The sequence below is a fragment of the Anas acuta genome, chromosome 1, assembly GCF_963932015.1.
Source record: "Anas acuta chromosome 1, bAnaAcu1.1, whole genome shotgun sequence".
Lineage (NCBI taxonomy): Eukaryota > Metazoa > Chordata > Aves > Anseriformes > Anatidae > Anas > Anas acuta.
In genome coordinates, this window is record NC_088979.1 from 105,714,729 (window position 1) to 105,739,692 (window position 24,964).

Consider the following 24,964-nt stretch of genomic DNA (forward strand, 5'->3'; position numbering starts at 1 on the left):
TTAAATCACAATTTTCTCCACTTCCTTTCCTACCTTTCTATGGACCTGCAAACATAATCACACTTGTTTATGCTAAGTTTGCCTGTTATATTTATTGAAGATAAGCTTCTGCCTTAGTCACAGTGGTGAACATTCACTAACAGGAGGATTCAGGAGAAACCTTTTAGTCCCACTGTAAAGCAATCTGGTCCTTAATATGTTTGCTAATTCCCTTAGTTATCATTATGGATTCCTTGGTTTTACAGACACCTCAGAGCACTGTAATCTCATGTGAAATACTATTTTGTAATCGCTGAGATATTAATTTAATAGTTCCTTCATATTTTTTCTTCCCTACTAGATGTACAAAACTGATAATTCTTACAAAGTTTAAATCTATTTCAGAGGCAGTTAATTCAGTATACTTTTTTCTTTCATTAGTCCACAGGAGTTTAATTTAAGATTTAGAAGCTGGAAGTGCACTTTCTGTAAAAACAAAAGATAGATATCTATAATACATCATAACATAGTTATTAATAAACAAGCACGTGTATTCACATGTATTCACAATCCACCTCTAACTTTTATTTATTTTATATACACAAATGATACATATGCACAGAGCTGCTATATGAGTGTCACAAAAATGTAAAAGTAGGTAGCAATATGGTACATTAAAGCAGATTATCAGCATTGACTGAATTCATGTCTGCCTGGTTAAAACCAAATCATGCTGCTCCTCTGGCTTAATTTCATGTTATTGTTGCCTTGGATGATGATAAAAATATTCACAGAAAATCTCCTTGTAAGGAAATATTTAATAATAAAAAACACACTAACTATATAAATTAACCATGAAAGGTAACTGTCTACTGCAACAACTTTGCATGGAAGAAGAGAGGGAGGTTGCATCAGCAGTTCACAATGCCATGGTGAAAGCTGCTCCAGAACTAAAACTCAGTTTCAAATATGTACAAACCAAAAGCATGGGATTCGAATGCTAGCAAAATGATGACACTCCACACAATCTTTGAGCAAACTATATTGATAGACTTTGTCTACTACATATACATATGTATGAAAAGCCTTAATAGGACGTAATTTCTTCAGAAGGTTCTTGTTGTCTGTCTTCTAAAAGTCAGTTTCTTTTAATATACATGTACCTCAAAGATTCCCAAACTGAGGCACATAAACCTTGTTCCTTCTGAGGTTCTCAGCCTATAGACTCCTTACATCTCTAAACTTCATACTTGTAGTCTATCCACCTAAATTCACAGCCAAGTTTCAAACTCAATATGGTATTCTGCTCCAATACCTGTTCCTATCCTTAATTAAATAACTACTGAATGCCATTGTTTCAAAGTGAAGTTACAGATTTCTTTCCTCTGCTTTGCAAAATTTTACTGCAATTTAAAGTTTAAAAGTGGTTTGAATTTCTCAGTTCAAATGTGACACAGAAGAACAAACAATATTCATGAACTCTTTGCCAATATTAACACCTACTGAAAAATAGCAAGGAAGAATTTTACATCTTTGTAAAAACTGTTTGCAGTAATATATGACAGAATAGGAAAAAAATAAATCCAAACAGGTTAAAACAGATTTTTTGTTGTCATTAAGTTCTGTTTATAACAGTAAAATATCTATTTAACTATAGATTAATCAAGACCTATAGAACAGAAGTCTATCATTCCACTGATTTTTTGCCTGTAAATCAGGTTATAAAGGGAAGAAACAGTGTTGTAAATATACTTAATTTATGAGACATTTGGATCCTATTATTTTCATGCAATATTAATCCAGGCAATTCTCTCATCCACGAACTTACCTTCTGTAAAATAATCTGAGGGACTGTGATTCCTCACACCAATTGTTGCCTTTTTCTCCCCCTAAAAAGACACAAGAATTTTAGTTAAGAGGTTATTTTTGTATGATTATCTATTTTCTAGTTGCAATTTATGTATATCCAACTAAAAATATATCCTGTAAAAAAAATATATATCCTGTATTGCCTTCTAGATTGTTCATTTAGGTTCTCTTCTCCCATTTTGACTTAGTGATGGGAAACCATTTAGTGCCTCTCTACAGAGATAATAAAAAACACTATGATATGCAATCATTTCTTCTTTAGAGAATTAGCTGTATATGGTCTTATAAATGTAATTGGGCACATTTGTATACAGTTCCAAATTTATTTATTAAAAGGGAAAAAAATGTGATTTTTGTCCATAACCATCACACAAATACCAAATATATGGTTTGTTTCAGCAATCTAATATTGAGAAATTGCTCACTTTCAGCATTATGTCTCTGGTAGTATTTTGATAGATGAAAACACCAGTTAAAAATAGAGTTATGAAAGGCTTGCCCCAAGACCCCGTCCTGTCCCCACCACGTAGCACTTTCATTAGCATTTTGAGAGTCCCGCTCAGTTGTGGTTACTGAGCTTGTTTGTTCTTAGTCCCAGGTTTTGATAGCACATCTTTTCTCAAGTGCATAGATTACACATATTTTTAAGCTTATGTGCTTCACTGTGCCAAGCAAAGTTAAATAAAGTAAAAATATTTAAGTAATCAGGTTCTACCACTTTGGTCTGGCAGTCTTTGAAGGATCTACTAGTGTTGCAGGGTGATATTGGTATTTGTCTTCCAAAATGTTTGCATTTTTCTTTCCTTTGTGTATTTTGAAGTGTTACTGGGGCAATTCTTGATGTGTATTTTCTCCCAAATTTTCACTTCCCACACTCCATGAGAATTACTGAAAATCAGTGGAATTCATGAGTAAAGGTAAAGAAGAATTCATCTAACCATTTTAAACAATGCCGATTTAAAATAATTATTTTTTTAATACTCATAAAATGAGCATGACATGATTTGACATATATTGGGAATGCTACAGTAAGTATGACTTGAGGTACATTTGCAGAGTTATATTTATTACCTGCATAAAATCAGGTTAGGCTCTAGCCAACGCTACTTAGATTTTGCTTTCTTGATTGCAGAGAACCTGATCTAAAATCCACGGGAAGTCTAAATGAAATCTAGAAATTAAATCTATGATATACTCAGTCAATTGCTAGCCTTGTTTAATTATTTTTGTGAAAAAAAAAAAAAAAAGCCAATCTATTTATCACACATATTGGCCTGAACTCCTATCTGGTGACTTCTATGATTTGATAACTTATTCTGAAAATCTTACTCAGTGTAATAGACATTAACATCTCTACCAGATGGAGTGGAATATTGGAGAAGCAAATCTGGGCTGTTCTGTCACAGAATTAACATTTCCTGAAGCCCAGATAAATTAAATTTCTGATAAAAGCTTAGAATTGCAGGCTGAAGTCTCTTGATAGGTATGGTGTCATCTTTTCCTTTAACAAGTTGAATCAAAAAGATTCACTCGTTAAATGTATGTTGTGGTTTAACCTGGGATGCGGCTAAGTTCCACACAGCTCTTCACTTGCTCCCCTCCAAAATGGGAAGGGGGAGAAAGAATAAGAAAAAAGGTAAAATTTATGGGTTGACATAAAGACAGCTTAATAGGACAGAAAAGGAAGAGAATAATAATAATAATAATAATAATAATAATAATAATAATAATAATAATAATAATAACAACAACAATAACAACAATAACAACAACAATAACAACAATAACAACAACAATAACAACAATAACAATAATAATAATAATAGTGTGTGTGTATATATATACACGCAAAACAAGTGATGCACAATGCAATTGCTCACCTCACCACCCGCTGACCAATGCCCAGCCAGCCAGGCCACAAGCAGTGGCTGTCCCACCCTGTCCAAATATTATTGTTCAGCACAACACCATGTGCCATAAGACATCCCTTTGGGCAGCCCGGGCCAGCTGTCCTGGCTGTGTCCCCTCCCAGCTTGTGCACCCCCAGCCTCCTCGCTGGCAGGGCAGCACCAGGAGCTGGGACGTCCTTGGCTCTTCATGAGCACTGCTCTGCCCCAACTGAAACATCAGTGGGTTATCAGCATTATTATCCACCCTAAATCCAAAGCACAGCACCATACCAGTTACTAGAAGGAAAAATAGCTCTATCCTAGCTGTAACCAGGACAATATGGTTAGATTTGCTAATAAATGGTCTTGCCTGGTTTTATTCTCAAAAACTTACACTGCAAATATGAAACTGAAAATGCCATAGTGAAGTTCTTCAGTTGTTGTGGATTAAAGAAATCACTAGTTGACTCAATTCACAGTAAGAATTTATTGCATTTTTTGCAATTTGCTTTCTCAAAGCCTTTTTTTTCTTTCCCCTCTATGGACAAACTCTTCATTCTTTAAGACATGTCTTTAACACATGTGAAGGAAATATTTTTTAGCAGAAAATATTGTAAAATTTCATTAAAACTCCCTGTATACTAAAAATTATGGTATTTTTAATATAAGCTTTTTAAGATTGCATCTTATATTCCTCATCATAATAGCTTCCATAATTATTTTTATGCAATAATTTGAAAATAACACATATGATTCTCTCTTCATACCATCCTATAAATTTCAGGTATTTCAAGTATTATATCAATTTAAAGAAAATATTTTTATATTATTTTAAAAACAAAAAAATTCTCATCTATATTTATGTATTTCTTATTAAAATACACTTACTAGTATAAAGTATATGACAAAACTCAAATGTGATTGATTACTTACACTTCTTTGAAGACAAATTAGATGTTTAGCTGTGTTAAATTATTCCTCTAAGTCTTGATAATCTTCCATCGACTTCCATGGGTATTGCAGCAGCCTTTATATGAATGAAAAGAGAAGAATCTATGACTACCAAAATAATCTTGAGGTTATGTGTGATTACGTCAACTGCATATACTTGTAAAAAGGAATATTCCTTTAATCCATTCTCTTCAAATAAAAAGTACACAAGCAGAAAAAAAGTAACTTCCACACAACTTGGTTTTAGAGTGTCAATGTATTATCAGGATCAGAAAAAAAAAAAAAAGTTAAGAATTATGGCTTTAGGCCACACATAGAATTTACACTTCAAAATGACACTTGCAGATGGACATAGAAAGGTCTGAGGGAAATACTTCTTGATCAGAAATGTTTGTAAGGATATTAAGTGTTTTTCCCTCTCCATAATTACTTTTTTTCCTGCACAAATACTAGTATTATTTTGATTGAGAGTTCAACAGTACCTGACACTATCAATACCTAAGGAAATCAATCTATAATTTCCTTTGGTCTTTTCAATTAAGTGCTTAATAAGAGACATAATGCCTTAGTGTTTGTTTGTTTAAGCTTTAAAATATATGTCTAAAAGTACAAGTTCCTTGTAGTTTTATAGCTATTTACACCACACATTTAACCCAAACTCTGTCTTCCTGGGAGGCTTCCCAATTTCATGGGTTGTTTACATTGTCTCTTAAGTCCCTAAAACCAATGATAAAGTTAAGTCATTTACTACAAATTCCAGATCTGTTAAACAATGATCCATGTTGTTTATTTTAATTAAAATTCCTGACAATATTTACTGGAGAAATATTTTATTAAAGCAAAGGAAGTTTTCCACTGTGGAACAGGTACTTAGCTTGATAAATCACATTATAGAAAGATTCCCCTGATACTACAGAGTGTAAATACGCAAGTGGCAGTGATTTAACAGTATTTGTGTTCCAGTTGGGAAAATAAACAAATGTTACTGCATTTCTTGTGCTCTCAAGTTTACTGGTTAGGAGACTGGCAATTTTACATGGCTTTTTCTTCTCTTTGTTTGTCTCTCCTCTCTCCCTCCCCCCACTAATTCTCCTCAAATTTGGGGCTTGGGGAACAATCACGATAGTTTTCAAGAAAAGAAAGGCACTCTAAAAACTATAGTTGAAGGTAAATACAAAGGACAACATACAGGTAAGATACATGTCATGGTACATAGGGTGGTACAGCAGCATAGAAAGAAATTAACTCCTTTCAAGAGCAGGGTCAAAAATTCACAGTTGAAGGCACTGATGATCAAGTATTACTATTTTCCCTCCCAAGTTCCATTTCAGCTAGTTGTACCAATACTTCCAAATAACTTCAGTTTAAAATGATTAAAGGTATATTTAAATATTTTTTTGTTTTGTTTTGTTTTGTTTTTTTGCAACCCTAAAGCACTGTGCTTGAAAGGGTTTTTCATGAGGTTGCTAGCTGATATGGGTACTAACCTCTAGCATGGAGAAATAACAAACCATGGTGACGGGGCTGGGGATTGATGCCATCTTTGTTCAGCACAGGCAGATACAAAGAACATTGGTCAGCAACAGCTTAGGACCCTATGGCAAAGAAAGAAAAGTGATAATTAACGTGTGTATTACATCACAGACACCAACAGATACTTTATATATAAAAGTTAGGAATCTGATTTGGATATGGCAGATACTGATTAAAGCTTTTTTTTCCTAGCATTTTATGCTATAAAATGCTTTTTTTTAAGCATTTTTTCTTTCTTATTTTGACCAGTGAAGTTTAAAAATCATTATCTGATTTTTTGGAAACAAAGTAATATTTTTTTTTTAATTAGCCTGTCTTTTGACCAGAAAGATGCTCATTTTTTTCATAATTCATTCAGGATGGAGCAAATATCTGTGAAATAATAGAAGCTACATGTAGGACTGCAAGGAATTTATCAGCTTTAGTTCTTTACAGTTACTATTGAACATAGCAACTCATGACCGGCTTATTTACAGAAGAACATCATCTTAGTTGATAAAAAAAAAAAGTAATCAAAAGTGCCTTTATGTCAAAGATTTCTCCCATGTTCTGGACGTCTTTAATCAGACATTGGGTCTAAACACTTATGTGTCTTTTCGGATAATTTCTCAAGCAACTTTCATTGTCTTCAAATTAATATCTAAGGAAAAATAGGATTAACTTGCATTCATGTGTTTAAAAAAACACATAGGTAAGAATGTATGGGTTTTTTAACCAAAGGATCAAGTGATGGCATGTCATGCTTAATGGAATCCTGTACTGGAGAAATTCTAGTTGTACACTGCAGGAGGGATGCAAACAAAAAATGTCAGATATAAATACCACGCACTACTCTTTTTCCGAAGGGCTGCCCTGCACTTTTTCCCTTTTTCTGACTAGCTCCAGGTACGCAGACTGGCCTGAGGCCCTCCAGGGTCCAAGCACATGAAGAGGGAGGAGGGGCAGGACTTGGGAAAGGAGGCATGCTGGGAAAGGTTTTTTGGTTTGGTGGTGGGTTGCTTTGTTTGTTGTTTTGCAACAGAAAGACCCGAGTGTACTTAACAAACTGAAGACATCTTGAGACATTAACTGTGAATGTCTTTGGTTGAATCAATGGCATTTTCAGCTATGACAACTAGTTCCAGCAGATATTCATATGCTTAATGTTGTGTCCAAATAAATGAATTTCTGTTAAATACAGTCCCTTGAAAGTAGTCCTGCAGGAAATGCTTTCTCTAAAGTACCTATAGATAGGATGATTCCTGAGTATCTCAAACACAATCACAGATGAAGTGGTCTCAGAGAAAAAGTCATTTTTGTCACTTCTTAGAATTTATAAATGTGAAGTCTGGACAGTGAATTATGAGACTAGGCCAACGTGGTAGCATTGGCTTCACAGAAAAGGCCTTTGGAGGAAACTCTAAGTGGCCTTTAGAACAAAAGTCCATGTTTCAGTTTCCTCTGATGACTTGAGTGTTACGTATCATGGCACTGCTCAAACACCACTGTCAAGTTTAAATAAAGCATTGTGCTGTGCTCTCTCTCACTGTCTCTGTCTTCTGATAAAGCCTATATGCATTATGGATATATCAAAGCCTTTCACTATGAGAAATAAAATCAGGCATCATTTAAGGTCACTGGAAAAATGCTGTCTCCCGGAAGTCCAACTCCAAAAATAACATTAAGTCAAAATATTTTTCTGAGAAACAGAGTTTTACTTTGTAGAGTGGCCAAGAAGTGAATACAGGGCTAATTGGTTGCAATGATAATTACCAGCAAAGTGGATTTGTTAGTAAACACTCACTCATTCCAGAGGGGCTAGCCTGCTGCTCAAGCATGGCAAATCTGTACACATAACTCCTCTTTACGCTAAATCTTAAACACATTATGACCAAGCTTCTTCCACCTTAATGATATTTGTGAAAAGGCAGTGATGGCACAGAGTAGCAATAATGCAATAAAATACCTCCGCAATATTCATTTGCTATCTACAAGAGGGGATATATGTGGTGTTTCATCTTACCACAAGATATATGCAAAGATAACTTTTAATTCCCAAAGAAAAGAAAATAGATCAGAAGGGAGAATACTGCTTGCAAAACAACTCTTCCCTAACAGTTCTTATAATGATGTGAAATTTCATCTCTTAACACTGTGAAGTGGGCAATTTCCAAGCCTGGCCTGTATGTTGCTATGACTGAAAAAGAGACAATTTTAGGTGTCAGGTAAGATAATTATCTTTCATAGTTCTTAATATAGATGAATCTGTAGAAGAGTTATTTATGATACAGCAGGAAAAGGTGTCAGCTAGGTAGGCTGTCTACTTTTAATGTGAAGTGAAGGAGGAAACCTCTTGTCATCACACTTGGAAGCCAAACAAAATAAAATCTAAATGAAAAATGTTAGCACTTGAAAGATTTCCTCCAAAAAAATTGAAATTCAGAATTTTTCATCAGATTCCTTTTTCCACAGATTCATATGACTTTTAGTTCTCCAGACCAGCCAAGCTGATGGGCAGCCTTTTATTAATACATCTGATTGGTACTTTCAGGGGATTTCTTCTAACACAGGAAATTTTCTGTCACCCGCTAAGGAGAACAGAATGGCATCACCCTTGTTTATGAAGTCCCTGTGCCAATTGTGTTTCTTTTGTTAAATCTGGAAAGGATTCCTTAAGCAGAGAGATGGAAAGATGAACTGTACCACGTTCAGACTGAACACTCTGATCGCCATATTTCAAAAGCTTTTTGTTGTTTTTTACAGAACAATTAGGAATTCATATAATCCATTTGCTATTTTCTAATCACATCTTACATGTCACAGACCTGTGTGGGAGAAAGGTGGGATGTGCTCCCTAAAGATGTTTCTTTTAGGTTAAATATCATTTGAAGAGTAATTACTGATGCTTAAGGTGGAATAATAATGGCACTCAGACCATTAGAATAATGTAAAAACATTAATATAGTATCATGAACATTAATACTATCCAAGCTCGCAAGACCATTAGGACTTACCACATTAAGGAAAAAACACGAAAACCTACTCATTCAAGAGCACAGTGGCAACCAATTTATTCCTCTTATCTTAAACTACAGTCTGTTAGGAGACTGGAAAGGTTAAAGAGAAACAGTAGAGGGAAAGATTTGCTTTGTTTATGGAAAACCGTGTACTCCAAAGCTAAATAACATACAAAGTCATTTGAAAGATTCTCTCAATCTAATTTTCTCTGTTTCCATACATCAAAAGAAGATTACAATTTTAAGACACATGCTACAATTACTCAGAGAGCTTATCTGTAAATGAGATTCAAAAACATGACGTGAACATAATGTGCTGCCAGAAGACACCACGACACAGCTAATCTGCCTCGTATCACATTTCATGTCACTGTTCCCATTGAGAAGGGAGACTACCCTTGTTTAAAGATATGTTGTGAGCACAGTCATACTTTCACTGAGATCCCTGACAAAATTTTCCTCACTTCACCATACAGCTGCACATTTATTTATGCTATCTATTGTCTTCTGCATTAGAAGTAAAATAAAACAAAATAAGAGCTGTCTGGAAAATACTTTTCTATGCAGCTTTTATCAGAAAGGAACTGGCATGCAAACACATACCCTAAAAAAGGCCCCTGCAGGCCCTCAAATCCTTTGTTATGCACAAAAATACATCATGAAATCATTAAGCAAATAGTACCGGATTTATTCCTTGTTAAATACAAACACTATGAAAAACATCATAAAGGAAGTTTTCCAGATGCATTTTCACAGAAAACTGGAAATGAGAACACAGACTTATAGCATGCCTGTGTTTGCACACTAAATAGGAGATAAAAAAGAATGTCAGAGAGCTGAGCTTTAGCATGTCTGAGGGTCTAAAGTAATCTGCATTTCCTGGAAAATTTGCACTGTTCAGCAGAACAACTGAAATCCCAAGCCAGTGCAATTTGACTGCAGTTATCATCTATGGTACAAAGGCAATGATTAGGCTTTTTCGCTTTTTTTTTTTTTTTTTTTTTAATGTCATCAGAAAGGAGTCCTTCTGGAATAAAAGTGAGCAAAATGGTGTTCAAATGAGCTCTTTCAAAAAATTCCAATTTAAGGGGATTCCACCTCTAACAAGTATTCTGTTGAATCAGGGCAAAGGAGCATTATAACACAGCCCGGGAAACATTGTTTAGGACTCTGCAAAAAGATCACCACAATCAAAAAGTCCAGTCAGAAGACAACGAATAGACAAACTTCAATGCATTCTCAGCAAACCAGCTGGCATGTTTGATTTCTATTTCAAGTAGATTTCAGATGCATTATTATTTCACAGCAACAAAATGACAGAAATTAAGCAAATGATAAAGATCAAATCAACTTTTTGAACTTCCATGATATACTTTTATGTAATAAACGAGGAACAGCTGAACTAAACCAAAAGAAGTATTTATGTTGTATCTCAGATGATTAGCTACTCAGAGAATAAATATGAAAAAGCAAACAAACCCTGTATCTAACAATCTTTGATAAGGGATATTCCACCACCAATATCATAGCAGCAGGCCTACAAATCTCCTTCACCATTATGTAATTCCGAAGTCAGAAAATGTTGTTCTTGGTATCTGGGGAAGAAAGACTGACCGTTTTGGAAGGAAAACTCTGGTACAGAAGAGAACTGAACTCAAATCTTTTTAGACCCAAACCAGCCCTCATTAGACTAATCTTGTTTGCTTGGCATGGACTTGCTACTCTAGGGTATTGCAAAACCTCAGGAATGCTTGAGGTTGGTTTGCCTATGTAGTTTGCAGCTGGTTTTAGAAAATAAAACTGTTAGAAAATACATTGTTATGGTGTACATATACACAAATATCCAAACTCTTCTGTATCAAACTTAGCATATCATGAAAAGTAGGCAACAGTTTTTCACAACTTCTCTTTTTTTATGGAAAGTTGCCATGAAGTCAATACTGCATTCTAGGTATATTGCTTCTGTAAACAGTAGCCTGAAAGGATTCAATTTTCATTTTTTTTATTCCCTCTACATTTTAAGATTTCTGATGACACCGTGTGAGTCAGCACACACAAGCAGCAGACCTATGGGTAAAATGCAAAGAGATTTATTTTCATTACCTCGCCAGCTGAGGTATCCCCAAAGCAACACCCCAGCAGAGGCACACAAGTGAGGATGCAGGCACTGCTAAGCTCAGTCCATGACAGATCACCAGCCTACTGTTTACACATGATTTTATCCAGAGTTTGCACAGGCACAGTTTTTACCACCATGCTGTGATTCTCACTGTGCTTCTTTGACCTCTGCAGCATCTTCTCAAGCACATCTGACAGGGTGCCTCCAAGTCTACCAAACACCTATGTTATCTATACACACGTGCTACTTGCCAAACACACAGAGTACAAACAGCATGAAATGCAATCTATGTGCTTTCCTACATTACTACTCCCCAGATATTATGCATTCCCAGATGCCAGGTCACCTGAGTGTATTTACAGTTCTTGCCAGTCTTCTGTTCTGATCCCATCCTACTTGCCAATCTTCTGTTCTCAACCTATTCCTCCCAACAGACATCCACGATGATTGTCATTATGACTTTTTGCAGTAGTCTGAAGTAGGTATAGAGTAGCTACTCTCAATAATTTCCTGATATGTATTTATACATATTAGAAGTAACTTTTTAGTGAAATTAAAGGATAAAAGCTGTGATACACACCAGGATCATAGAGTAGCTTCTCTTAACAAATTGTCACAGGAAATATTTAAACATTTCTATTGTACCCAGCTGTTACATGACAAGAAATCCCAGAAAGAGGTCCTAAACTAGATCTCTGTCAACAGTGTAGTCTAATTTGTGTATTGAAATATATCTTGAGATTTTAATGGAGCCAGTTTTGTTAACTTCTGATTTTTTTCTTACTCATAAGATTTTGGTCAGGGCTGGCATGATTTTAATGTTCAGAGACATTCTTATTGTTTTATCCACCACTGAGCGCAACCACTGATTATCTGATCTATGCATATTCACACCTCTTTTAAAAAAGCAGCTAATTAAAGTCTCAGCTGTCCTCCTCTGTTCTCAAATGATAATATGTATTTACAGGAAGAAGGCAACAGGAGGAAGGGAGGAAAACTTTTTGGCACTTCAGCTTCTTTGGTAAAAACAGGCCAGTTGATTGTTTCTTCCACCTTCCCTCAATTCAACATTAGCTTTGGGAGAGGAGAAACAGAAACCTTGAAAGCTGGAAGAACACAGCTGGTATTGGGAAGTACATAATAAAAATTCTTCTGAATAATACCGAGGCTATGGAAATACCATATTAATTAATTTGAATTTTCAGGCTTTGGAACAAAAATGGAAAATGTATTCTCGTGCCATTAGAGAGAAAGAACAAGAGAGCTTCTGAAGTAGGGCAAGAAGATTAGCTAACTCAACAGTCATAAATTTAATAAAAAGTTCTTTATGTATCTTCTCATATGGCTGCTACTTGTGAATGTTCTAATAAATTAAAATTCCTGAAAACCAAATTAATATGGATTTTTTAAAATATATGTTTATTTCAATTTGCTTTCTGCTTTTCATTCTGGCTTTAATTACTGTGTATTTGGTGTACTACAAGCACACTATAACAAAAAGTTTCACCTAAGTTGAAGATGTGCAGTCCTTTCATTCAACTACAGCTCACAGTACTTCTTGAGGCTTGGATAACTTATTTTATTTTATTTTTTTAAACAGTGAAAAATTAATCATCTGAAGTAAACATTCAGTACATTGCCGTGCCTGTTTTAAATCCAAGCTGCAACATCTTGCTCTCTGTCACTAGTGAATTCTACGCTGTTTTCTCCAAATTAACAATACCTACTTCAAGTTCATTCTTTTTGTTCTCAGATTTTGTAACAAGACATTAAAAGGAAATTATTCCCTTCCAAATTGTTAACTTCTCTGTCAATGTGTCAGATTACAGTACTTAAGTAATCTTACTCTAATAGTATAAATGTCTTGTTTCAACAGTTCATTTTCATACATCGAATTACTTCAACCATTGTAACGGTCTTTAATTACTTGGGCATGCCAAGTTAAAGCCACAGTAAGACAGGAGTATGTCCTTCAGACAGCAGACCAAAAATGGTGCAAAGCAGTAAGCCCTCAATGGAACAGCCTCCTGCTTTGGCATACAGAAGAATGCAGCATTTGTTTCGACTTTAGGTTAAGTGGTGGTATGACAGACACAGGAAGTACGGAATATATTAAAATACATTGTTCACAATCTCCCTAAGCAAGAGCCTTAAGTGACTTCCAATTCCTCTGTTTGAACAGACAGACTTTGCAGCCCTGTATCAAAAATACAAGGATGCCTTCCCCAGTAAATACAAAGCCCTGAATATGCTACTGAATGCGCTAGGAGGGCTTCTGAATTCAGTTATGTCTCCTGAGGAAAACTTATGATGCGTTTTTTGACTAAGGATTACAGGCTCAGGCTGCTTGACATAATGGTCATTTCTATACAGATAACAGTATTTTAATTGCCAGGGCAATGAAGCACTTTGGTTTAGTACAGATGAGTGTAATTCATCTTGACTGGTCTCTCAGCTATTCCTCTAAATTGCCTCTAATTTCTTTAGAATTAATTGTGCAAAGTATAATATAAACTCAGTTGTTTTTGTCACAGCTCACCATTCCTGGAAATCCTCCAATGGCTGACAAGTGGTTTTAATGAAGCACCTGACCTTTAACTAAGTCATCTCCAAGCTTGTTAGCTATCATGCTAATGATGGAGTTTGAATAGATATTATGTGTTCAGGGACACGTGCACACACAGTGCTACATTTAAATAAAAATATCACCACTGAGCTTATGAAATAAAATGTTCCTTAGATGGTAAGTCCTAGAACTATGGTTTCAAGGCAACTTTATTTTAATGTGCAAACACAAAAGAGGTACATTACAATTTAATTGCTGTATTACTCTTCATTTTTCCCTACAGAACTGAAGTCACTTATTCATGACAGTAAGGATTTTATTGCAGTCAATGATTACTGTGTGATATTCAACATGACACACTTTTCATACTTTAATTTGAAAACGGAGCTATTAATTACCTTGAAGAATGTTTGTATTTTTTAGTGCTACACAATGAGGGTCTGTGTTATTAGCACATCTCCACAAAATGAAGATTGTATTCTTATAATTTCCTATAAGAAATTGAGAGAAACTTCAAAGATTTAGAGTAATGAAATCACAGAGAAACATGATTTGGAAGGGACCCATCAAGTTTTTTATACAAAAAAAAAAAAAAAAAAAAAGTTTATTTGTATTATTTGTACAGTGCTCTCAGACTTATGGTTCGATTTTTGGACTGTCTTGTGGCTGGCCTCGATAATCCTTGTGAGTTATTTCTAACTTGGGGTACTCTATGATTCTATATGCAAATAGCTTTTGACTCTCTCTGTTTAGTTCTGCAACACTCACCCTGGAGAGGTTCTCTTCACCAGTTTTCTGGGAAGCTTTTTCCCATGTCCAACTGCCCTATAAGTGATGAATGTTTTCTTAATACGAACCTACCTTGATGTATCATTTCGATACATTTGATGAACTTAGAGAGATTCTCTTCACTTTGGAAAGCAGAGCAGAGCAGGGGAAAGGAGGGGGATTGCTGTGATGCAGCTGTGGTGCCTGTGTTGTTTTCCAAAAACACAGGAGCCAGTGTCTGGCTGAGGTTGGAAGGGACCTCTGGAGGTCACTTGGTCCAATCCCACCTTTTAAGCAGGGCCACCTAGAGCAGGCTGCTTAGGACCACGCCCAAGGCCGTGGTATTTGCAGGCTGTCAGTCTAACTTTGGCGCCAGGTGAAACCATGAAGAAGACCAGTCTGAGAGTTATTGAAAAACACTTCAGAGACAACACGCTCGTTGGTCATAGCCAACATAGGTTCCGTAGGGGAAAGTCCTGTTTAACTCACTCAATTTCATTTTACGACAAGGTTACCCATCTAGGTGACAAAGGGAAGCCAGTCGATGTAGTCTTTCTGGAGTTCAGCATAGCTTTTGATACTGCTTCTCACAGTATCCATCCAGACAAAACGTCCAGCATACAGCTAGACAAGTACATAGTATGATGGGCAAACAACTGCCTGAAGGGCCAGGCTCAAAGGCTTATGGTAAGTAGGGCTACATCAGATTGGTGGCCGGTCACCAGTGGGGTTCTCCAGAGCTCCATTTTAGGGCCAGTTCTCTTCAATGTTTTCATAAATGATCTGGGCACAGAACTTGAATTCACACTAAGTAAGTTTGTAGATGATTCTAAATTAGGAGGAGCTGCTGACTGTCTCGAGGACAGAGAGGCCTTGCAAAGAGACCTTGACAGACTAGAGGGTTGGGCAATCATCAGCTGTGTGAAGTTTAACAAAAGCAAGTGCCAGATTCTGCACCTGGGAGCGAAGAGGCAATCCTGAATATACGTACAGACTGGGGGATGAGAGGCTGGAGAGCAGCCCTGTGGAGAGGGATCCAGAGATTTCTAGTTCATGGCAAGTTGAATAAAAGCCAGCAGCATGCCCTGGCAGCCAGAAGAGCCAAGCACACCCTGGGCTGCACAAAGCCCAGCGCAGCCGGTCCGGGGAAGCGATTGTCCCGCTGCATTCTGCACTGCTGCGTCCTCACCTCGAGTGCTGTGCGCAGTTTTGGGTGCCACAATGGAAGGAGGATACAGACCTACTGGAGAGAGTGTACAAAGGAGGGCCATGGAAGTGGTAGAGGGTCTAGAGGGCAAGACGTGTGAGGAGCAGCTGAGGTTCCTGGGCTTGTTGAGCCCAGAGCAGGCTGAGGGGAGGCCTCATGGTGGCCTGCAGCTCCCTCACGATGGGAGCAGAGGGGCAGCTGCTGAGCTCTGCTCTGCAGGGACAGCGACAGGACCCGAGGGAACGGTGTGGAGCTGGGACAGGGGAGGGTCAGGCTGGGGGTTAGGGAAAGGTTCATCACTGAAATGGCAGTCGGCAGGGGAAAAGGCTTCCCAGAGAACTGGTCACGCCACCAAGTCTGCTGGAATTCCAGAATCATTTGGACAATGCTCTCAGACATGCGGTTTGATTTTTGGATAGTCCTGTGTGGATCCAGGAGCTGGACATGATGACCCTCATGGGTCCCTTCCAACTCAGGATAGTCTCTGATTCCATGTCCAGATGTCTTTTGACTCTCCCTCTTTAGTTCTGCAACAGTCACCCAGCAGAGGCCCTCTTCACCTTTGAAAAGCAGAGCAGAGCAGGAGAGAGGAGGGGGATTGGTGTGATGCGGCTGTGGTGCCTGTGACAGCACAGAGGATGAGTCACAGCGGGGGGGCTGTCATCAGGGCCAGCAGCAGCAGCGCCACCACACTTTGGCCTTGGCCGTCGGTGTGTGCAGTTTGCACCTCCTGCAAGCCATGGCTCGGCTGATCTTCCTCGCCCTGGCTGTGCTGGGCATTGCCCAGAAGCCGTGGTTCGTGGATGATCAAGTGGATGCGGATGCAAATGAGCGAATGCAGCAGCATGCGGAGCAGCTGATTGAAGGCATGGCTCGGCTGCTGCATGAGATGGAGGAGAGGAGCCAGGAGCAGAGCGGGGTGGCCTTGGGAGCCCTGCTCTTCACTGCCTTGCAGCAGTGGCAGCTCTGGACCTTTATTGACCTCCTTGTCCTGCTCTTTGGGCTCTGCCGGTGGCTCAGGAAATGGAGACTTGGGCTCCACAGGAGCAAGCAGGGCAGCTACCCAAGGAAGAAGAAAGACAAAGACAACACCAACACCGATGACACCCGGGATCTGGGCAGGGTTTGGGCCAATCGCACCCAGTGGCCGGCGCCGCACATGGCCGACAAGTGCAAGGTGGTGGAGGAGCTGGTGGACAAGCTTCTTGGTGCCTGCCAAAGACTCTCCGGGGAAGCTCTCTTCAAGCCACAGCTGCAGCCGGCCATCGGTGTGGGCTGCTTCTCCGAAGACGGGAGTACCCGGCAGGACAACGTCCTCTACCGCCTGCTCGTGCCCCTGAGGCCTCCCCCCGGGCACGCCTTCCACCCGGAGCTGGGCGCCGAGGGGGAGACGCCAGCGAGGAAGCCCGGCCTGCGCGTGGAGCTGGAGTGCGCCTGCGCGAGGGAGCGGCTGGTGGGGGACATGCTGTGCTTCCTCCACCACCCCGAGCACGAGCTGAGGAGCAGACAGGAGCCCAGCCTGCTGCGCACCCTCTGCACCGGCTCCTACCTGGATGTGGAGGAAACCACTCGCTGGTTCCAGGCCTTGGTGAAAGCAGCCTGGGAGCTTCTGCCGCAGTCGCGCCACTGCCGCCTGACGGTGCTGCCCTCCCGCCGCTCCTGCAAGATCAGGCTGGCCAACGCCTCCCAGAGCACCCTCTCCATTGAGATCACGCTTGGGGTGCGGCTAGACGACTCGGACTCCTTCCTGAGCCTGGGGTAGCCGCGGCCAGCTTCACCAGCAGCACGGCGCCGCCAAAGAGCTGCGCTGTGGCAGAGATGCAGTCTGTCGGGCACACGGCCAGGCATGCCCGACCCCACAGCTTCCACCTCAACCATCTGCAGCCCCGCGCCCGTATGCTGGTGAGCAAAGGCTTTTCCCCCCACACCCTGAGGACGGCTGTGATTCACCACCTGACAGCCACAGCCCTGGCAAGCCTGGCAAAGGAAAGATTGCCCCCTGCGCCTGGATGACCTCCTGCGGTGCCTCTGCTGCTGCCTGGAGAAGAAACACCTCAACTGCTTCCTCGAGAGGGAAGGCAACGAGAGGGTACCTGAGGAGATGGATGGTGGTGTCCCCGGCCTCCCAAGCAGCTGGACTGCTCAACTTCTTCCAGGCAGTGAGCACCCAAACTCTTGGAGAGAGTCCATTCCGTCAGGGAGCTTCATCCTATATATTGACACCAATAAACAGCCTATGTGAACAAATGCTCTGACCGTGTCTGCGTAGCACTATGTGGGGGAACGTGGGCACAGGGTGCTGAGTGCACCGCTGTCACAGAATTGCAAATTGTTTTCCTGAAGTGACTGGCTGAGGTTGGAAGGGACCTCTGGAGGTCACTTGGTCCATGGTGGCCTGCAGCTCCCTCACAAGGGGAGCAGATGGGCAGGCGCTGCGCTCTGCTCTGTGGGGACAGTGACAGGACCTGAGGGAATGGCATGGAGCTGGGACAAGGGAGGCTCAAGATGGATGTCAGGAAAAGGCTCTTCACCATCAGGGTGGTTGGGCACTGGAACAGGCTCCCCAGGGTAGTGCTCATGGCACTGAGACTGAGTTCAAGAAGAGACTCTCAGACTTACAGTTTGATTTTTGGATTTTTCTGTGCAGCCCCAGAAGCTGGACTTGATGATCCTCATGGGTCCCTTCCCACTCAGTTTACTCTATCATTTTATGATTTCTATAACTTAAAAATATAACCATTACTTTTTTTTTCCAGGTTTTATTTTTTTTTTAAACTTGCACAATTAGCAATTTACAACCTAGAAAAAAATGCTGTGCTTGGTTATTTTTGTTTTCGTTGATATCATTTCTAAATGAAAATAATTGCATGGAAATTTTGAACAGATTTTATGTGTACGTTGTAATGAGAAAAAATGATTCACAGGTAAAATCCAACTTCTGCTTTGTTTTGGAGTTTCCAGTACTCTCACCAAGACAACGAAAATTTAGTGTGGACACTCTCAAAATCAAAAGATGAACCAAATATTTATATTTGGCCATTCTCAACTTGTCTTGCAAATCAAGCTGTCCTTAATTGAATGAAGAAAAAAAAAAAAAAAAAAGGAAAAAAAATCTTTCAAGATGGTGAAACAGGTAGCCACACTAACAAATCAGAACTAGAATGACATTTTAGAAAGTTGTCACTCCGGTCAGTATTAATTACAAAATGTTTCTGAAATATCCTATCTTTATACAGCCCTATTTTTGTTATTTCCTTATTGATTTACTCTTGGCTTTAGATGTCATAATTACGTCAATTAAGATATTACCTAACATCAGTCATGGGTATTCTTTTTCTTTTATTCATTATGCTCACAATTTTTCTCTCCAACCCGGAACTACATTTGAAATAGGAAAAATTAATGGTCATTTCTGAGTCTGAGAAATGAGAAAATTTTGCAGAAGAAGAAGAGAAAAAACTGACAACTTGTTGGGCCACTATGTGCCACAGAGGATTTAGTATAAGGTTCTTCTAAAGCAAGCTCTGTGTAACAAATATTTTTCCTCATTATACAACAGCGTATTGAAATTTCTAGTGTGTTTACGGTGTTATTCCATCCTGATGAAGTGATTGTAGCAGAAATAAAAAGGATGGAAGGTATTTAAATGCAAGTGTCACAAGGAGTCAATATGTTCAGTGGACTACACACTGAGCAGGATCTCAGATCTCATGTCTACTCTTGGCTATGACAGCAGCCTGCTCAGTGATTTTGGGCAGGCCATGCTCATCTCTCTTTTTTTTTTTTCTTTTTCACTTTTTTTTTCTTTTTCATTTTTTTTTCACTTGTGTAATTTTCTAGTTACATTGTGAAGGTTCTTTGGCCTAAACTGTCTCTCATTTTTACGTAACTGAAATAAGGAGAACACAAGTAAATATCAACACCACTGTGTAATACTGAAATACATATGATAATTCAGAGGACGTACAACTCTTAATTACATAGTTGCTGAATTTAAAAAAATCTAAGTTCACTAAAATTATTTTTCCCAGTTGTATGCCAGCATCCTCAAAGAATTTGTATGATGCATACCTATGGTGACACCGTGAAACACCTTATTACTTCAGCAGTTCTTAAGGATCTTTTACACTTGATTTATTACGTAAGCATGTAATGTGCCACTTAAAGAAGTAATATGTACATGTATGCCACTAAATTTGGTTCAACTCCTTTTTACCATAATAGAAACTGAAGGAACGTGGCACCTTCTAATGGTTCATCACTTCACTATCCTGAACCCTTGAATAACCTTGGCAAGTCTCTATGATTCTATGTGTTCCACTGAGAGGAAACTAAGATTGTGAAATGTCTATTTATTATTTATGATGTTACTTGAAGCAGGTATATAAATTATAAGTATGTAACAGTAATAATTTTTAGAACCACAGAAATATTGTATATAAAAACTGTAAGAAAAACAAATATAATTTTATATATATGTATGCGCATTCTTACAAACATACACATACAAATATAAATATAAAATCCAGATAGTAACCAGACTATTAACTTACATTTTCTACTCTTAACAGTAGGGTAGCTCACCTCACAAATCATATTTCTGTTTGAAATGAAAGGTGCACTGCTGCCAGCATTTTGTAAGAAATAATGACACACTTTACTACCTGTAAGTGCTGACTGAGTGCTTCTGCTTTTCCTTCCCAAGGTGACTGTAACACAGATTGATGAAAGATTCGGCAGGACTACAAAGGTTAAAGATGCAGACCCAGAGCTAGAAGGCAGCCCTGACACTGATGGAATACAGTACAATGAGAGTACCCACATTATTGTCCTATCCTCTGATAACCAGTGTAATATGAAAACTGACTACAGGAGAAGGGAACAAATTAAATCCATTAATCAAGCATATCTGTGCTAAACAGTTGTTCTGAACAGATGAACAAATGAAAAATTTACTGTTTGTTTCCATGCTTGCTAGCGCCGGAGAAGAAAATTAATTATAACACTGTGGCTAAACTATTAGTTAGGTTTTTTCTTGAGGAAACTATTTATTGCTTTGTCAAAGAACAAATGAACCTCATTAGTAAGATTAGTTTCAGCTGATCATTTTGCATTAGGACAGACTAATAATATACCCTTTAAAGATACATTGAAAGAAATAACTCTGAGGAAACAGAATACATTTTTTTACCTCTTACAGTATCAGACTGTTAAATCAGAAATGTATGATTTGTTATCCAGCTAAAAATCAACTCTGCTTTCTTCAGTTTGTTCTGATAGAGTTAAGTATATGGCTGTTGACTATAGTTAGCTGTTTGTCAGTGATTCACAATCGGATCTCTCTAGTCAAGGGGTCTCAAAATTCACTCTAAAATTCTGCACTTGAAGTGAATTATCTGAAACCTACCTAATTCTTAAACAAAATGAAAACAACAAGCCAAACAACAACAAAACAAAAACCCTTAACAGGGAATCTTTTCCTTCTTTCTTTTTCTTTCCTTCCTTTCTTCCTTCCTTCCTTCCTTCTTTGTTAATAAAATGAAATGACAATCTAATACAAACTCAATGAACCTCTTCCAAAAAATTCCATTGATGGAAGCAAGATATACAAAAGTTCTCCAACCTACAGGGCAAACAGTACAGGCTGTTTTTTCTATATTGCTGTGTCATCCTTCCAGAAACTATTATTGAAGTAGTCACTCCCTTTTGGAATGAACGGAAACTGGCGTTCTATGAACTGTAAGCAACCATAGCAAACTCTTACTTGCAGTTGGTCAGAGAAATTACATACCTTTGCAGTACAACATGTATGCTGACATTTCTAATCTCTTTTTCAAAAAGGAAGCTCTTCATGGTGAAGCCTCTGGTTTACGATGGGCTCTGCTACAGTGCTAGATTTCTCATGATATAAACATTTCCCATGGGGAACAGAACTGAAATCATGCAGATGAAACAGCCAAACATCAAAGAGTAATTAGCTCATCCATGTGCAATTGACCTGATTCCCACTGAAACTCTACAGGCAAAGTAGTAGTAGTCAAATACTTTAGTTAACAAAGTCTGTTTCCATTGGCTTTATGTCTCATGAGTGCCAGCCATGGTGGGTAAACCTACACGAAGAGCTTACAAAGCTTGAGACCTTTAAGAAGTGCTTTCTCCTACATAGCCTCCTCATGCCTCATACTGCATAGCAATCTGCTGTTATTCTTCACATTTGCAGTATTAATAATGTCTGTTTTTCTGTCCAATATCTTATTTTCATAAGCCTTGAATTCAACTGTACTTTCCCTGTGACCTCTGTCAAACCTAGCTGGAATTGAACAACAAGTTATAATGTTACTGAGAGGAATGAGGAGAAAAGAGTTGTAACAGCACATGGAAACTCATAAACCCCAATTACATAGGTCGAATTTTCTTCTAAGTCTAAGAGCTGCTATATCCCATGATTACTCTTCTCCTGATCCATCCAGTTGTACAATCTGTATTCTTAACTGTTGCAAGTATCAATATTTAAAGGTGATGTTTTGGTGCTACTATGAATGGCTTCCCTAAATTTAATTAAAAGAAAAAAAAAATCCTGTTATCAGATTAGAGCCTTTTGTTTTTAATATAGCTTGTTTAACTCCAAGAAAAATCTTGATCAGATTTGGAAATCTGACCTACTGTCTCTGTTTTCTATTGCTCAATTGTTTTAGCTGTTTTTTTCTTTCTAGAGTAGATAGTGAAATGCAACAGAAGTTAATCCAACAAGGGCAGCATCTAAGACATCTCTGACAGCCACCCTTGAAATTCACTTCAGTTGCAAAAAGACACTTGGTATGATAGGGACAAGTGATTTCTGAGGGTAATCTTGAAAATTACCTCAAAGACTTAACTGTAGACCTCACACCCTTACCATATGTACCGGCATTCCTGTAGTTTAAACAAGGCAACCTGTCTTTACACTGTTACAACTCCATTTTGGCAATAAATCCATCCACCCTTAAGCTATTTTAGCAGGAAGGAATGTATTCAATACAAGTCCCACATGGTGTTTCAGTGTTTGCCTTTCATAATCCGGCTACATGATGGGTGTCCAGAGGTTATCTTTAACCATATTTCTCTTTACTATGACAGGATAAAATCTTTGACATTATGTCCTTAGTAGTAGATGACTGCATTAGCCCATATTCTCCAGAGTAACATTTGACAGATTGTAGTGTGAATGGTGCTATCTGGAAGGAAATGTGGTGTGGGCATAAAGGACCATGATTCAAAACCTCCCTTCTTACTCTTCCACTGCTGGAGCACTTAGGCCTGGTAAGAACTGAAGTCATCCTTTGTGAAAAAAGCACTTTAAAGATTAGCCAGAAGAGCCTTCTCCTTTACAGTAGTAAATCTTCGGTGAATAATGGGGAACTGGCTACCATAAAAAGACGATCTTTTCTTCCCCTGTACTGCCTTTGATGACTCTGGCCTATAGCTGCACTCATAATTTTGACTGATAAAAAAGTAGTTTCTACTTCTTGCGTGAAGAATGTGTACTATGTTGTATAGATTGTGTAAACAGTAAATGGAGATGGCACATAATAAAACTATCTGAAATCTCTATTACTGTGAGAGAAGTTTCCAAGTCAAGGTAGACGAATAGAGAACGATAATAATGTCAACACTAAGTATTTTTGAAGCACAGTGGAAATTATACTTTGGACTACCTATGCTTAGCTACAAATTATAAAAAACATGTTTAGATTTCCTTCTAAATGATACGGGGGGGCTGTCTAATCAAATGCACTAGGAAATGGATAGTGGATGCTATTATATCTACAGTATTTCATAGCATCAAATGATGAATTAACAGAAGATATATATTATTAAAATGGAAATTATTTATGTTCTTTATTCAGATTCCCTACTGAAAATTAAAGATTAATGAACAACTGAGAATATGCAAGCAGAATATTGGAATTTTGAAGACTCACAGATTACCCAAACAACTTAAGAGTTGTTTTGAGGTCAGCTTGAAAAAGACAAATTCCAAATTAAACTCCTACTAAAAGTGCCACTGTATGTGATGTGAAAGGTTTGAATTGTTGGTCTGAAATAGGCAAATCCTAAAACTCTGTGTCCCATTTTAGAAAGTAGTTGCTTAATTGTTTAATGGAATCAAGTACTTACTTCTGTTATTTTTGACAAAACGCTTCAAAAGGTCTCTTCTTTTGTTTTTCTTTAAGTCAGAATAAGATAAAAAATACTTTTTTTTAATGAATAGACTTCTTTTTTTTTTTTTTTCTGGGTTGGAATCACAGATGAATTGTGCCATGCTAGGAATTGCAGATGAATTGTGCCATGCTAGATGAGACTTTGGAATCCCTGGAATGTACCAATTTTTGTCCCCTGCCTTAACACGTTAATCTATTTTACTCTTGTTTCAGAAAATTATGTTGACATAAGGTCTTTTAACAGGTTTGTTCATTGAAATCTCAAGGGCGCTTACCCCCCCCCCCCCCCCCCCCAAGACATGTAATTGATTCTGGGAGAATGACCTCTCTTGAGGCTCTCTGTTGTTTCTGTGATAATTTTGTGTTTCTTAAAGTGGTACTCTGGTCTTTAGTCTTTTGGCTGCCTGCTAGTGTAACATGGAGTCTTCAAAACTCATTTAAGACTAAATTTTTGAGAAAATCATCAATCACCTGATAAACATACTTGCATCAGTATTTTATCAGAAAGCTCAAGTGTTACCAGGAAACATAATCAACCTGACTTCAGACATTCATGATTTGGAAGCAGAAAAACAAAAACAAACAAACAAACAAAAAGCACAAAAAATAGCAAAACCTTATCAGCTTTGTAATAAGCAGTTAGAAGACAAACAGTTAGCGTATTTCAGTTAGGTCTCTGGAGACTCCATATCCCCAGAAAGGGTCTTATTGCAAGCACCTGAGTAATGGTGTGCTTCTGGAGTCTCCTCCTAGCACTACCATATGCATCTGTACAGACACAGAAGACACACTGCTCCTCTTTATGTTCTCAGAGCTATCAAGAAACTCAGCAAGGCCCATGCTTAGACCATATGAACCAAATTAAATGGTAAATACATGGTGACTC

At 38.3% G+C, this 24,964-nt stretch overlaps 1 protein-coding gene and 1 long non-coding RNA gene across 2 annotated transcripts; one reads left to right on the forward strand and one right to left on the reverse strand.

The window, feature by feature from the left end:
* Positions 1 to 626: 626 nt before the first annotated feature.
* Positions 627 to 24,309, reverse strand: LOC137860665 (uncharacterized). Its single transcript, XR_011099124.1, has 5 exons — positions 17,971 to 24,309; positions 6,176 to 6,283; positions 4,671 to 4,764; positions 2,564 to 2,736; positions 627 to 1,868 (listed from the first exon to the last, which is right to left on the reverse strand). It is a non-coding gene; the product is annotated as an uncharacterized lncRNA (long non-coding RNA).
* Positions 16,617 to 17,962, forward strand: LOC137850031 (inositol 1,4,5-trisphosphate receptor-interacting protein-like 1). The gene has a single exon (XM_068670268.1). It carries the CDS (start codon positions 16,617 to 16,619, stop codon positions 17,637 to 17,639), a length of 1,023 nt encoding a protein of 340 aa, XP_068526369.1. The 3' UTR covers positions 17,640 to 17,962.
* Positions 24,310 to 24,964: the final 655 nt, after the last annotated feature.

Coding starts and splice junctions, on each gene's coding strand:
- LOC137850031 (XM_068670268.1), top strand. CDS start 16,617: ATGGCTCGGCTGATCTTCCTCGCCCTGGCTGTGCTGGGCATTGCCCAG.